This window comes from Phoxinus phoxinus, assembly GCF_949152265.1.
Source record: "Phoxinus phoxinus genome assembly, chromosome: 7".
Lineage (NCBI taxonomy): Eukaryota > Metazoa > Chordata > Actinopteri > Cypriniformes > Leuciscidae > Phoxinus > Phoxinus phoxinus.
This window is the reverse complement of record NC_136882.1, coordinates 8,670,403-8,687,435: the sequence shown is the minus strand read 5'-3', so window position 1 is coordinate 8,687,435 and position 17,033 is coordinate 8,670,403. Positions and strand designations below refer to the sequence as shown.

Genomic DNA, 17,033 nt, shown 5'->3' with positions numbered 1-17,033 from the left:
CCGAAATGAGTCATTTTGGAAGCTTGGTTTCAATAAAAACTGCTTTTGGACTAATGAGGAAGTTTTGAGTTCTGGAACGTATAGGATATTTTTATAGTACAAATTCCAAATTCAAATTTATGTCAAAAGATGAAAATGTAATATCTTAATTCATGACCTCTTTAAAACTAAAACTAATACCATTAAAAACTTATTTTTTTTTCCTACTTTAAAAATAAATAAATATATATATATATTCTTTATTCCAGTTAATGGCCAAGGAAACATTTCTCTTTTTCATTTAGTTTAATTTAATGTACTAAAATAACAACAACACAAAAAAAGACAAAATAATAAAAGACAAAAACACAACAAATTTACTAAAACTTTAACCAAAATTAAAACAGAATCAAAACTATAATCCTATCTCAGTGAGACTAGTTTTATACTTGTGGTGTGGACTTCCCTATTTTCATACAATTTGAACGATTATTAAAACTTTAGTTATAGTTATCATCCTTGTGAGTGGGCTTTAAGGGCACAACCCAAAAAGTAGCATGGGTGACCTACACTATGAATAGTATTTCTAGTGTTCATAATGATATTCAAAACTGGTCATGCTGAATCAAAGCCACTGCAGTGCAAGACCATTGTCAAATTTGGCCAGTTAAATATAAACAAAAAATGTGTACCCTTTTTAAAACTTGGTAATCCAGGTTAAGACTTTGGTGTCAGGGTCAGGCTTTGCTTTGCCTTATTCATTGTTGAAGACGCATGCATTTACATACAGTTAGCAGAAACTCCACTGAAAAGTTGCAAGCTTTTGACATGTGACCCAGAGAAAATAAAAACCAACTGAGCAGAATTCCAGAATTAGAATGGGGAATTCTCCAGCTACTGCATAAGAGTTAGACCGTAATCCAATTCAAATGACAGGGAGCTTAGCATATTGAACCCATTCAAACAGATCTCCTCAGGCTCAGTGTAAATACTTCGGTCCGGTCATCAGGCTGGTCAATCACAGACAGGGAACTTCCTGTATTCATTCTCATATGATGGTGATGTGTCAGTTATCCCATTCCTCATCAGAATACAAATATCTAAACCAGTGCTGTGAGTCAGCGGCCAGACAGACAGACACACACATGTCGATTGTGTCTACCCTTGGTTCTGTCGTGGTGCACAGTTTCCTAAGCCATTTAAAGTCTTACAGTCCTCATGACTATACAAAAGAGCCTTTCAGAAATCACATGAAGTCCGTACACACCATATCACGGTTGGACACACCATATCGCGTTCAGTTTAGAAATATTAGATAATATCAGGGTGTTTTATGATTGGTTTGCTGATGTTTGTGTTGATGCATGTTCACACCTTAAGGTTGAATGTCTGCTGGATCTGGAGATGCTGTTTCCTGTGACGGCTGATGAAAGACCATTTCCTCCATGGAGATCTTCAATCGATCGACTCCAGGGTTTAGATTTATCCACTGAGTTATCTGTGCTGTTCTCAGAACTGTCACCATCATACCTGTAAACATAGAACAGCAGATCCTCAGAATAAGAGTAACCCAAAAAGAGAATATTATAGATTCACCATATTTATATACTCTAGTTATCTGTGGCCATGGGACTTCTGCTCATATGCGCACTGCAAAAATGTGAATCCTATTTTATTTATTTTAAATAACAAGATTAAGGCACTTAAAGGAGTAGAACACTTTAAAATGAAAATTACCCCATAATTTACTCACCCTCAAGCCATTATAGGTGTATATGACTTTATTCTTTCAGACAAATACAATCAGAGTTATATTAAAATAGTTATATTAAAAAGCTTAAAAGAGTGCATCTATCCATGATGAAAGTGCTCCACACGGCTCCGAGGGTTAATAAAGGTGAGTTTGTGTAGAAAATATATTGATTTTAAAACTTTATAAAGTAAAATTACTAGCTTTCGGCCAAACGGACATACGGATTGCACTTAAGTGTAAAGTGCAATTTATGCGAGTAATGCGACGCACTGCTGATATTTACGCTACGCCATGACGCACTACACTACTTCTGATGTCATGAGCTGAGTAAGTTGCGCTTCAGGCATACATGTAAGTGGAATCCGTATGTTCGTTTGGCCGGAAGCTAGAATTTTGTAGCCTTACTTTGTAACGTGTTAAATATAAATATTTTTCTTGCACAAACTCATCGCATTATGATGGATAGATGCACTTTTATGATGGGTAGATGCACTTTTATGGTGGATAGATGCACTTTTATGGTGGATAGATGCACTTTTATGATGGATAGATGTACTTTTATGATGGATAGATGCACTTTTATGGTGGATAGATGCACTTTTATGATGGACAGATGCACTTTTATGGTGGATAGATGCACTTTTATGGTGGATAGATGCACTTTTATAATGGATAGATGCACTTTTTATGATGGATATATGCACTTTTATGGTGGATAGATGCACTTTTATGATGGATAGATGCACTTTTATGATGGATGCACTTTTATGGTGGATAGATGCACTTTTTATGATGGATAGATGCACTTTTATGGTGGATAGATGCACTTTTATGGTGGATAGATGCACTTTTATGATGATAGATGCACTTTATGGTGGATAGATGCACTTTTATGGTGGATAGATGCACTTTTATGGTGGATAGATGCACTTTTATGGTTGATAGATGCACTTTATGGTGGATAGATGCACTTTTATGGTGGATAGATGCACTTTTATGATGGATAGATGCACTTTTATGATGGATAGATGCACTTTTTATGATGGATATATGCACTTTTATGGTGGATAGACGCACTTTTATGATGGATAGATGCACTTTTATGATGGATAGATGCACATTTATGGTGGATAGATGCACTTTTATGGTGGATAGATGCACTTTTATGGTGGATAGATGCACTTTTATGATGGATATATGCACTTTTATGGTGGATAGATGCACTTTTATGATGGATAGATGCACTTTTATGATGGATAGATGCACATTTATGATGGATAGATGCACTTTTATGGTGGATAGATGCACTTTTATGGTGGATAGATGCACTTTTATGATGGATATATGCACTTTTATGATGGATAGATGCACTTTTATGATGGATAGATGCACATTTATGATGGATAGATGCACTTTTATGGTGGATAGATGCACTTTTATGGTGGATAGATGCACTTTTATGGTGGATAGATGCACTTTTATGAGCTTCAAACTGATGGTTCCACCTAGGATGGCTTGAGGGTGAGTAAGTCATGGGGTAATTTTCATTTTAAAGTGAACTAATCCTTTAATAAACAGTATGTGCTGCATTAATACTTAGTTTCAGAAAATACACTAAAATAAATAAAATAAACATGTAAAAATACTTGCATTAATAGACGTTAATGGCTCATTTTTAACGTGAGAAAAATGTCAATTTAACATCAGTGAACACTGTATGTTGTGTGTACATGTCCATTTTGCATGAAAACATTTCGAAAATCGATATATTTGATAAAATGCTAATAAAATATAAAATAATAAAAAACATTTTATTATAAAATATATATATATATATTTTTAATTCTGAATAATTCAAATGAAGAAAATTTTATAATTGATCATGTCTACTGAATAGCTCCCATTCAAAAGTTAATGGTCAGTAATTATTAATGGTGCTTGCCTATAGGCAAAGCAACATTAGTGTTATTGCTCATACTTATTATTATTCTTCTGTTTCTTCTTCTTTTTATTCTGGACAAAGTTTGGCGCGAAACTCGCCCCGCACCGTTTGTCACAGACCCCTGAGTGAGGTGTCAAATCGACCGGCCCATTGAGGAGAGGTGTGCTATATCTTTTCTAAGCGATCGGGTGTACGATGTTCGCGCAGCGGACGAAAAAGCGGCCAAAAAAGTCCCATTGACTTAACATTGCGGAATTTTCAGAAATTCAAATCCCAACTGTCATTTTTCACACACACAGACACAAAGGGCCTGACACCCCTGCATGTCTCCCCCTCTCTCTCCCTCAGAGGATTTATATTATCCAGCAGCCAATAAGTAGTGGCCTAAAATCTTCATAGCCACACCATAGCAACCAGTTACAGCACCCTAGCAACCATAGGCTATAGGCACGAGGCCGCAGGCCTCGTGCACTCATTATAATGCACTCGTTTAATAGAGATTTTAAATACTCCATAAAAACTCACTCATAGGCACGAGGCCGCAGGCCTCGTGCCTTACCTTAGCCCTAACCCCATAGTAACCATCTGTGGTGCCCTAGCAACCACCCAGAACACCCTAGCAACTGCCTAGCAACCACCCAGAACACCCTAGAAACCACCCAGAACACCCTAGCAACTGCCTAGCAACCACCTAGCAACCACCCAGAATGGCCTAAAATCTTCATAGCCACACCATAGCAACCAGTTACAGCACCCTAGCAACCATAAGCTATAGGCACGAGGCCGCAGGCCTCGTGCACTCATTATAATGCACTCGTTACCTTAGTCCTAACCCCATAGTAACCATCTGTGGTGCCCTAGCAACCACCCAGAACACCCTAGCAACTGCCTAGCAACCGCCTAGCAACCACCCAGAACAGCAACCATAGGCGGCCTCGTGCACTCATTATAATGCATTCGTTTAATAGAGATTTTAAATACTCTATAAAAACTCACTCATAGGCACGAGGCCGCAGGCCTCGTGCCTAACCTTAAACCTAGCCCCATAGTAACCATCTGTGAAAACTACCAACCACCTAGTAACACCATAGCAACCAATAAGTAATGGCCTAAAATCTTCATAGCCACACCATAGCAACCAGTTACAGCACCCTAGCAACCATAGGCTATAGGCACGAGGCCTGCGGCCTCGTGCCTTACTAAATGCAAAACTAAACTAAATAATAACAAAATGCTAAACTAAATTACTAAATGCACTCGTTTAATAGAGATTTTTAATTTTTTAATTTTAAATACTCTATAAAAACTCACTCGTAGCCTTAACCCTAACCCCAGGAGATGCAGATATACACTAAGAGCACCCTAGCAACCACCCAAAATGACTAACTAAATGTTAAATGATATAAGCACGGCTGTGATAGGTCATAGGCACTCGTTACTAAATATTTTAATAATTTCATAGCCACGCCCTGGCAACCACTTAGGGCCCCCTAGCAACCATAAAACATATACAAGCCATATATCAGCTCCAGAAAATTGTAGAAACATGGAGTTCGGCTTTTTTGACTCATACAGTTTATGAGATGATATTCAAAGACTAGTTGATAGTCCAAACATGCTGTTTGGTATAAACGTGTAACAACATGAATTACTTTAATTACAAAATTACTTGTAGTTTCAGTGATTTTTCTTTTATTCCTTAAAAAAAACTTTATCTGTGGCACATAATTATTATTATTTTTAATTACAATTATTTAGATATCTTATTTTATCCATAGGAATGAAACAGTAACTAGGGTAACCAGCATTCGTTTTGCCAGGTTGGGCGGAGCTTCCTTCCCAAATATATTTTTGTGCAAGGGTATAAAATAGTTTATTAGGCAGGGATATAACATATATACATACATATATACTTCTCATATATGTTTGCTCCATTACTGATGATTGACAAGAGCATTACATACATACTACGCACTGTTGCTCAGTATTAAATTATAGCTTGAGATGCATGATATTTTAATTTGCTAACAGAAGGATACACAAGAAGCAAGTGCATGGACGCGCAGGCGGTTGTCGTGGTAACGAACATCACATCAACCTCTTGTGCATCTGTGCTGAGCTTCCGGTGAAATCACAAAACGAAATGCACACGGTATGTCCCTGCTTGATACACAACCACTGATGATATTCGGTTTGGATGAGTAAAAAAAAAAAAAAAGATTAGAACCTAGAACCTCAGACAGGCTTGTCAAAAGTTCTGACTCTAGACCATTGTAGTACACAGTCAAAACTTCTCGGATCTATGCATTTATTCACGTGAAAATGCTCAGCCTCAAAACAAAATAACCATTATTTCTGGAAATATAATCGTAATATGCTGAAATAGACAGTAATTGAATTTAGACACACTTTAATTTAATTATGAAAACAAATATTTTTGATTTTGACAGGGCCAGCAGAGAAGTGGATATAAAGTAGTTAAATCACTATGTGTGACGAAGCCTGCAACAGCTTCATCTCTCCGACGCACGTCAGCGTCCGAATTCACTCACTTCATTACTCCTATAGTGCTATAGGGGTTAGTGAATGAGTGAAGGAGTGAGCGGTTTCGGACACAGCTTCGAGACAATTCGCTTCCGAGTCATATTAAAGATTTGTTCACGATGAACGAATCGTTCATGACCGACTCATCACTAGAAGGTGTGATTCTATTGGTCGTACAATCAAAGCTCGCTGCTGATTGGCTGAGAGATCGACTTCACCGGAGGAGAACTGCAAACTTCCCGCATTATTCTCTTGAGGTGAGTTCAGATGGTTATTGTCAAATATGCTGTTTTATAAAGCCTTGTAATGTCAAACGCAGCTCTTTTTTTAAATTAAATATAGGCAATATTATCTGTATTACAATATGAGATGTGGTTTTTATCGTTTTTGCTAACACTAGAACTTTTTTTTTTCTCTGTCAAAATTGTAATGTATGATAATGTCTAACGTTACAGCGTCTTTGTGTAAAAACGTAAAATGATATGTGTGTTTGTATTGCGTCCTTTGGTTTTTGATGTTTGTGTAGCCATAGCTTAACGTTAACGTTACTCGCTGTGTGAGGAGTGTATTCATTTTGGCGCTTATTTTAACGTTTCTGCTGAGGTAAAACATTTAACGCCCAATCAAAGTTATAGTCTCCGGTGAGAACGGATTTCAGTGCGCGCACACTGACAGTTATCATAAACAATAAAGTGCAAATATAATGTAGGCAATGTTATTGGTATTAATATGAGGTGTAACGTTAGTTTATATCAGTTGTGTTTACACTGAAGCTACCCTTTTCTCTGTAAAGATGGTAATGTATGAAAAGTAAGGCTTACAGGCTAGCCACACTTATATCTTTGTGTGAAAACGTAAAATTATATTTTGTGTGTTTGATTTATTTTACATTCATGCATATGGATGGATGTTAGAATGAAGTGTCGTTGATGCAGGTCGCTTCACGTCAATCAAAGGCAGCGTTGAGCAGTACAGCCAATCAGACGCGTTTTTGCTGAGTTTAAAAATGCAACATCCAATCGAAGGCGGTTAGATTAGTCACCGGTGAAGAAATACGTTGATAGCAGATTTCAGTGCACGCTCACTGACACAATTTTCTAATCATAAACCACAAAGTGCAAATATAATGTTTAAGAAAACAATTTTGCACAGTAGACAGCTTTTTTTCAGGGTTTATCCTGCATTGAAAAATGTTTTGGCTGCCTCCAAAGCGAATTTTTGTCCCGCCAAAGCTTGATTTGATCGGTGAGTGATAGATTACTGCTGCGCTTGTGACAGGGCGCGCACTGAAAGAACGAGCAGAGAGAGAGAGAGCGCGCGCCCCAGCTCGAACCGCGCGCGCGCGCCCTCACCGTCTTTAAAGCACTGCACATCTGTCTCTCCCTCGCTCAATTAATCAAATTCAAATGACACGATGGTAAAAGTTCGGAACAACAAAGTTTCACGATTTTTTTCCTGAATTATCGCTGGGTGTGAATTGTGCTGAAAAACAATTATCTTCTCTGAAAAGCGTTCCGCACATTCAGCTGACATAAACTACACTTTAAATAAACGAGAAAAAAACTAACTTACCCAGTGATGAAATGTTTTCTGTGTTGACAATCTTATGCGATGTCCTAACTACTGGGATAGTAACGTTACACGTCCGATTCGCGAACTATGACTCCTTTGAACCGATTCACTTTGAACTAAATTCACGAGACGTCTGAAACCAATCGATAACACTTTACAATAAGGTTGCATTTATTAAACACTAGTTTAACTTCTAACTTCATTAGTTAACATTAACTATTAATAAACTTCACTTCTACAGCATTTATTAATCTTTTTTAATATTAATTTCACCATTTATATAGCTACATTATTGAAATTAAAAGTTGTATTTGTTAACATTAGTTATGCACTGTGAAATAACATGAACAAACAATGAACAGCTGTATATTTATTAACTAATGTTAAGAAAGATGAATAAATACAGTAACACATGTGTTGCTCATGGTTTGTTATACATTATCTAATGCTAACAAATCAAACCATATTATAAAGTGTTACATACAAATCAATTACTCAGAACACCTCCTAAAGTAAGTACTTTCCCCATTTATTTTAAGAGTGGTTAGCAAGATTTAACCTTAATAAACTAAAGTATTTTCAGGTTATTTATGACAATGTGTAGATTTTTGTAGAAAATTACAGTGGAGTGAGGTGAAAATTTTCAGCTTTTTCCCCCAGTGTTAGCATTATTTGCAATGAAAGTTCAAGTTACATGGGTTGTGAGTGTGGTGTTGAATTTTATGACACTCTTGTTTCTCTGTTTCAGAATACTGTTTTCACGAATCCTTACTGCATTTTAAAGGTAAAGGTTTAATTAGGGACATGGCCACAAATACAAAATGCTTCAGATTTGGCTTCTTGATTAGAAAATAGTTATAGTTAAAAAATTATCAGGATAAAAAAAAAGCTATTAAAATAAAAACTGTTTTGTTTATGCAAGAAACTATTAATTACCCATCCATTCTCCAAACCACTTTGGATGGCCAGTCCATCAGAGGTTTTAGGACGCATATTTTACATAACTTCAAGCTTCAAGATGTACTTCAAGAAAAAGACTCTTCTTGAGATAAAAAAAGATTCTTGAGATAAATATATAATTAATATTGAATAAGTTATGGATAGTTAACTCGAGTTTAGTCATTTTTCATTATGTTGTTATTGTTATTTTTTTTCAGACTGACTGATCAGAGCACAACCTGCATCTTCTGCTGCACTTTTGTCCTTGGTTAGTATTAATATGGTTTCTGAAGCTGTACTATGACATTTTCATCACATCACCATAATTGTAGTCCCTGTGCTCTAATACATCTTTCTGTTCTGTGTCTTTACAGGTTCCTTGTGTTTTGGCGTTTTCTGCAGAGAGCATTTAATTTCTCACCCCCGCTCCCCACAAAAAAAAAAAAAAAAAAAAAAATATTTTACAAGTTTACACAGTGTCTCTTTCATTGTTGTTTAACTGTTTTGTTTTTTCTTCCTGAGAGTACTACAGTTGTTATCTTTTCAGGCTCAACAGCAGTTACATCGGGAGACGTTTCAAAGTATGTGCCTATCAAAGGGAGAATGTCCTGTCAAAATGAATTTGACTAACAAATAAGTGTATTTTATTATGCATTACTTTTGAGGATTAAAAATAAATACATGGTTAATTTTGATGTTTTGAGTATTGAAAGTAAAATCTCTACTTTTAGAAGTTACCTAGTTAGATAAATTTGTCAACAATTATTCTTTTTATCTCTTCATATTTTAAAGGATGCCGCGGAAAGGAAAGAGATCTCAGGCTCAACAAGTGCGTCGGCGAAAGGAGGACCTTGAGGATGAACAGACCAGAGCCTCCAGGAATAACCGGGTACTATTGATATCTGTGTCTTGGATTTCAACATGCTAATTTCAGGGCACCTTAATGTTTGGGACTAGGACTGTTATGATTCCTCGATTAAATTTGAGTGCTTGATTTGTAAAAAAATGTATAAAAATAGAACAACCTTGATTGCAATTTACACCTTATGATTAAATCCAGCCTAGCGTTAGTTCTAGCTGGTCACTTTAGTCAAGCTCGCATCAGCTGTCTCTCAGCTCATTAGAAATCATTCTAATATGAATATATGCGGATTTGATGCTCAAAAAACATTGAGCTAATAAGTGTATCATAATTTACAAACACATTTTTTGCCTTTTTTTAGTTTCTTTATAACTTTTCAAAAATGTCTTTATGTCAAACACTATGAATTGTGATTTAAAATTTAACACAGAGCACTAATTTTGACCAGCAGCCTAATTTCATGAATGATTATTTACAGGTTGAACAGGCAAGCACCAGTGCAGCTGTAGCTCAGTTTTCGGGTAGAATGCATGCAGAAGGTGGTGATATTGCACCCAGGGTTTTGTCTGTGCAGGCATCTCATTGTCAGGGTGATTATAGGTATGACAGTTTCTCAAGAAATCATCAGTGCACCTGTGTAGCGTTGACATTTTTGGCCAACCAGAGTGAAGGGATTGCGTTCAAGATGTCTGACCTTGATAGAATTCTAGAGGAGGGAGATGCGTTATATGTCAGCATTAAATTGCAGCTTATTGCTGAAAGACAGTTTAATCGCAACCTTCTGACAATGGAGGAAATACCGTTGAGTGTTGCATCATTTAACCGGACACACAATGTGCTGAAGTCAGGAGTGATGATCGGATACCTCAGAGCCACAGGGATCCCTGGCACTGAAGAGTGGTGCATTCCACTCGCTGAAAGACTGCAGTGTCTCTCCACAGATGTCAGGCATGCTTTGCTCATTGTTGCTCCTGAGTGTATTGCTGTGTTCAGAGACGGATCTGGACGGTACGGATACTTTGATTCTCACTCGAGGACTGCTGCAGGCTTGCCCCATCCTACTGGCCATGGAACTGCTGTCATGTTGACTTTCACCCACCTGAGTGACATGGCAGACAGAGTTCTCAAGATCTTCCAGGATCGTGGTGATGAGACCAGCTATGAATTCATGCCTGTATCTTTTGAAACAGAGCAACAGTCTGTCCAGATGCCTTCAACATCTGTCTGTGAACAGGTATCACAAATGATTTCAGCTCTACCAGAACCAGTAACACATGTTGAAGCCAAAGTAAATCTTGTTGGCTCAGGAACTGAAAACCAATATGTGGTAGATAAAACAAATAAGCACAGGAGAAGAAAAGAAATGCGTAAAACATTTAAAATGTCAAAACAAGGCGGAGAACCTAAGGACAGTGCTGCACCTTATGCCACCAGAAAACATAAAAAACGGGATTGTGAGAGACAGAGGTATGCCACTTCTTTGCAATACCAATCAAAGAAAAAAGAAGCAAATAAGGTAAAGTATAATCAAGATGCTCTCTTCCGAAACCAATTGAAATGGTCTATAGTGAGAAGATACAGCACGGATACCGTCTTCCAGAGGAAGATGAAAGGGAATACGAAGAAGAGATACAGCACAGATGCTCTCTTCCAGAAGAAGAAGAAAGACTACATGAAGAAGAGGTACAGCACAGATGCTCTCTTCCTGAAGAAGAAGAAAGACTACATGAAGAAGATATACAGCACAGATGCTCTCTTCCAGAAGAAGAAGAAAGACTACATGAAGAAGAGATACAGCACAGATGCTTTCTTCCAGAAGAAGAAGAAAGACTACATGAAGAAGAGGTACAGCACAGATGCTCTCTTCCAGAAGAAGAAGAAAGACTACATGAAGAAGAGGTACAGCACAGATGCTCTCTTCCAGAAGAAGAAGAAAGAATACATGAAGAAGAGGTACAGCACAGATGCTCTCTTCCAGAAGAAGATGAAAGACTACATGAAGAAGAGATACAGCACCGATACTCTCTTCCAGAGGAAAATGAAAGCCTACATGGTAAAGAGATATGCAGGCGACCCAGAGTTCAGAGGACATCACATCCTGCGATGTACCCTGCACAAGACCCAGAAATGTGCTGCCGATGCTACATATCGCGTTTTTCATCGGTTGCAATGCGCACTTAGGATAAAAAGGAAATATAGACCTTACATCCGTTCCAGCCAAGAAACACCCCAGCCTTTGGTTAACAAAGCGATGGAAAGTGCCATACATGCATTCCGGTGTAAGATTCAGCATGGCCCTACACATGTCTGCACAGTCTGCCACAGAGCCCTGTTTCCTAATCAAGTCAAGGTCTGTAATAGAACGAGATATGACAAAAACGTTCATGTTGCAGCGTCTTGCCTAACCGGGAAGTATGTTCACGCTTGTGATAGTGCCTGCTCAGGTTCCTGCGTAGTACCGGAAGAGAGAAGACAGGAATGGATTTGCCACACTTGTGACAACCATCTTAAGAGAGGACAGATGTCTTCAGTTGCAGCAGCTAACAAACTGGAGTTGCCACCAATCCCTGCGGAATTGGATGAATTAAATGTCCTTGAGCGTCAACTCATTGCAAAAATTTTACCATTTGCAAAAATAGTTTCATTACCCAAAGGACAGCAGAGAGCAGTACGTGGTGCCGTCGTGTGCGTGCCCTCCGAGATGGAGCAGACCGTCAACTCTCTGCCAAGACCAAGAAGTGAGGCCCAGCTGCTGCAGGTGAAGCTGAAGAGACACGTTAAGTTTAAAGGATACCAGCAGTTCCAGACTGTGAATATGCATAACGTGCTTGCAGCTTTATCAAAGCTGAAAGCAATGCATTCAGAATACAGGGATATCTCCATAAGAGAAACTGCTGTATTTGAAAGTCCCCTAGACGAGGAAGCTGATGTCTCTGAAAGTCACCTAGACGAGGAAGCTGATGTCTCTGAGAAGCAACAAGAAGTCGATGTTGCTGAGCAGGATGAGCAACAAGTTAGCGTTGAGGAAAAGGATGAGCTTCGACCCGGCCTCACATTAGACACGTGCATGCAGCCGCCCGACATCGGACAGGAGATCTTGTCGTACGGTGAGGGAATATTTAGTATCGCACCTGCACAAGGACATAAGCCTGTTGGATTTTTCAAAATCCCAAAGTTGGAAGCCATGGCGTTCCCTGTTCAATTCCCCACTGGACAGAATTCCATTGACGAGGAAAGACAAATTTCAATATCTCCCAGTATGTATTTCAACGCGAGATTGTTCAGCGTGGACACGCGTTTTGCAAAAGATCAGAGTTATCTTTTCTTTGCACAGTTTGTAACGGAAACGCACCTGGCTAGAAACAGCATGTCTATCCAGTTGCGAAAAGGCAAACCTATTACAAGAGATGGCCGGAGAATTTCCAACAGACTGCTTCAAGACAACCGGGAAGTTGAAAGATTGCTACACAACAGAGACGCCACACGGTTCATGCAACCACTGAGAGGCACTCCATCGTATTGGGAGAAAACTTTGCGAGATCTACAGGCTATGATAAGACAGTTAGGAGCCCCTACGTTTTTTTGCACGTTCAGCGCAGCCGAAATGAGATGGCCTGAAGTAATAACCGCAATCAAGGCCCAACAAGGTGAACACGTCGACTTTTCCGAGCTTGACTGGACGACGAAGTGTGAAATCCTCCGAAGCAACCCAGTCACTGTCATGCGTATGTTTGAGAAACGGGTGGATGCGCTAATGACTCATCTGCTTTTGTCGCCAGCCCAACCCATTGGTGAAGTTGAGGACTACTTTTACCGAGTGGAGTTCCAAGCTAGAGGAAGCCCACATATCCATCTTCTTGTTTGGATAAAGGACGCACCCGAGTTTGAACAGGACTCTGATGAGGATGTTTGTAACTTTATCGACCGCAACATAACCTGCCGGTTGCCCGATTCCTCGGCTGATCCTGAGCTTCACCGGATCGTCACAGAGGTCCAGCTTCACAGCAGGAACCATTCAAAGTCCTGTAAGAAGGGAAATGTACTGTGTCGATTTGGGTTCCCCAAACTACCGGTGTCTAGCACCAAGATCACTCGTCCGCGACCACAGCGTCCTGAAGAAGAGGATGACAGGGACACTTCTCCATCCGGAAGCTGCATGTTTGCGTCTAAAACCACACAACCACAGCGTCCTGAAGAAGAGCACGAGGAAGCACAAAAGCAAGCGGACAGAAGGAAGTTGAGACAGGAAGCTGCTCGAAAGGCAATGAGCGAAGCCAGGACCAAACTCAAGCCGGTGTGGGATCTGTTGAATGACCCCCAAGCCTCCTTTGACAGCTTGTCAGAGCTACTGACAGAGTGTAAGATGTCCATCGAGGATTACAATGAGAACGTCAAAGCATTGTCCAATGCCAACGTGATTCTGCTGAAGCGTGATCCAAAGGAGTCTTGGGTGAATGGATACAATCCCGATTTATTAAGGGCATGGAACGCCAATATGGACATTCAGTTCGTTCTTGACGCTTTTAGCTGCGTTATGTACATGCTTTCGTACATTTCCAAGCCGGAGAATGAAATGGGCGATTTACTTAAAAACGTAATCAAGAGTGTGCGCGAGACGAACGTTAGCGAGGAAGATGAGATGAAGCAGATAATGCAAGCCTACTCCAAACACAGGCAAGTTAGCGCTCAGGAGTCTGTGGCACGAACATGCAGCTTACCGTTGAAGAAGTGTTCACGAAGTGTTGTGTTTCTACCGACGGATGATGACGCGCTAAAGATGAGTCTTCCCCTTAGTGTCCTACAAAATAAAAATCCAGATTCAGAGGACGTCTGGATGTCGGGGATGATCGATAAATACAGGGCAAGGCCTCAAACGCGTGATTTTGAAAAGATGTGCCTGGCAGATTTTGCTTCGGAGTGCCGCATCGTGTATGGTCAGCAAACGGAAGGCAAAAATGTTCACCGGCTGCTCAACGGCATGGGTTTTTTTCAGAAAAGAACGTCTGGGAAGGCTGCAGTCATTAGGTTTGCACGTTATTCGGAGAAAAAACAACCCGAAAAGTTTTACTGTAGATTACTAAAGCTTTATATGCCGCATCGGACCAACGAACAGCTTAAACCTCCAAGATTTCCAACCTACGAGACGTTTTACAAAGGTGCATCTGTGGAACTACCTTCTCACCCTGGTTTGCTGTTTCCTGTCTGTGCCATAGTTCAAGCGAACAAGGAGAAGTTTGAAAAACACAGTGACGAGTTGGACAAGGCATTCGATCAGCTGGAACGGCAAGGACCGCCTGAGAACGCATGGAACGCTTTTGCACCTGAAGTAGAAGTGGATCGCTTGGAGTGCGTCGCCGAACGACAAGACATCATTCCGGATGATGAGGACGTACAAGATGATATCCCAGAATTCCAGGTTCTTGAACATGGAGACGGGGTCGTGCCACAAATAGAGGCACCGCAGATGAGTGTTGAATTTGTCAGGAAGTTGTTCAGAAGTCTCAATGAGACGCAGGCAGCCATCTTCTACACGATCTGCCAGTGGTGTCAGAAGCGTGTGTGGGGTCATAATCCAGAACAGTTTTTCTACTTCGTGTCAGGTGGTGCTGGTTGTGGCAAATCGCACGTCATCAAGTGCATACACACGGAAGCGACCAAGATTCTGCGACAACTGCCTCGACTACGGGAGGAAGGGGATCTCTCCGTGCCTACGGTGCTCTTGAGTGCGTTTACTGGAACGGCCGCATTCAATATTTCCGGTAAAACACTCCATTCCATTTTGAAACTTCCAAGGAATCTGAAGCCACCGTATCAAGGACTTGGAAATGCCCTAGACGAACTACGAGCAAAACTACGCGACGTGGAGATTCTTATCATCGATGAAGTGTCCATGATTTCGAAGGATCTTTTTGCCTACATCAACTGGAGATGTCAGCAGATCAAAGGCAGCAAGAAACCTTTCGGGGGAATCTCTGTCCTCGCCGTGGGCGACTTTTATCAACTGCCACCTCTGGGTAAAGCCAAACCCCTCTGTGTGTACGAAGAGGATGTCCTGGACTTCTGGAAAGACCATTTCCAAATGGTTACTCTCTCCGAGATCATGCGTCAGAAAGAAGACTTGGCTTTTGCCCAACTTTTAAACCGCATACGGGTGAAGCAGAAGACCGACGACCTTGCCGAAGAAGATCGAGCTTTGTTGCTCCAGGCTGTGAAGGACCCCAAAGACTGCCCGTGTGATGCACTGCACGTATTTGCCACCAACAAGGAAGTCCACAGACACAACACTGAAACAATCCATGCTCTTCACACTGACATCATTACCATCGATGCCGAAGACTACAGGAAAGACCCAAGAACGGGAGGGATGAAGAGACAAGCGAGGCCCGTCACCGGTAAAAAGGACGACTTGCCTGACACCATACAAATTGCGTTGGGAGTACGCATAATGGTGACTAGGAATTTGGATGTCGAGGACGGTCTATGCAATGGGTGCTTTGGGAAGATTTCTCGTATTGTCAATAAGACAAAAGATGGAATCGACACCGTACACATGCTAGGGCTTCAGCTCGACAATCCACATGCAGGGAAGAAAAACCGCAAAAGGGTGCAAGGTGAAGACGACGACTGTGTGTACATCGAGAGATCCGAAGAAAGTCTGAGGAAAGGAGCCGTTCGTCGACAATTCCCCATCAAGTTGGCCTACGCCTGCACAGCTCACAAAGTCCAAGGCATGACGTTGGAGAATGCCGTGGTTTCACTGAAGAAGATATTCGAGCCGGGAATGGCCTACGTTGCCCTCAGCAGAACGACCTCGCTTCGTGGACTACACATCACGGACTTCAGCGAAAAGAAGATCTATGCCGATGCTACAGTCACAGCATCGTTGGAAAACATGACGAGAGCATCATTCGAAGGAATCATGCCGCTTTTACAGCAGGTGAGGGAAACCAACTTGGATCAAACGCTGAAAATAATCCATCACAACACAGAAGGACTGTCATCACACATCGAAGATATCCGATGCCATCACGAACTGCTTCTGTCGGATATTCTTTGCATGACGGAAACTCACCTGACCGGGTCACTCATGACACCCCACGTCCAACTGGAAGGGTACAACGCATTTATGCGAAATAGACATGTCTCCTACTCGACACACCAAGAAATTGCACAGAAAGCTGGTGGTGGAGTCGCAATATATTGCAAAGAGCATATTTCTGCTCAGCCTAGGCAGTTTATACAAGATGTGACCGATCTGGAGTATGTCGTCATCAAAGTGGATAGCCCGATCAAAGCAACGATCGCTGCTGTGTACAGGCCGCCACACTACGGATTTGAAGAGTTCTCGAAAAACTTGAAGAGTCTGCTGGATTATTTGGACATCGTGGACGAACATCCAGTACTAATCTGTGGAGATTTTAATGAGGATCACCTCAGCGCAG

General features: G+C 40.6%; 1 protein-coding gene across 9 annotated transcripts in view; it reads right to left on the bottom strand.

Moving 5' to 3' along the window:
• The window catches only part of fmnl2a (formin-like 2a), a 119,118-nt gene that overhangs the window by 45,226 nt on the left and 56,859 nt on the right, over positions 1–17,033 (bottom strand). For all 9 annotated transcript variants that reach the window (XM_079619843.1, XM_079619847.1, XM_079619845.1 and 6 more), the window contains exon 6: positions 1,354–1,509. In XM_079619843.1, the coding sequence (XP_079475969.1) occupies positions 1,354–1,509 (156 nt within the window). The remainder of the gene's footprint in view (positions 1–1,353; positions 1,510–17,033) is intronic.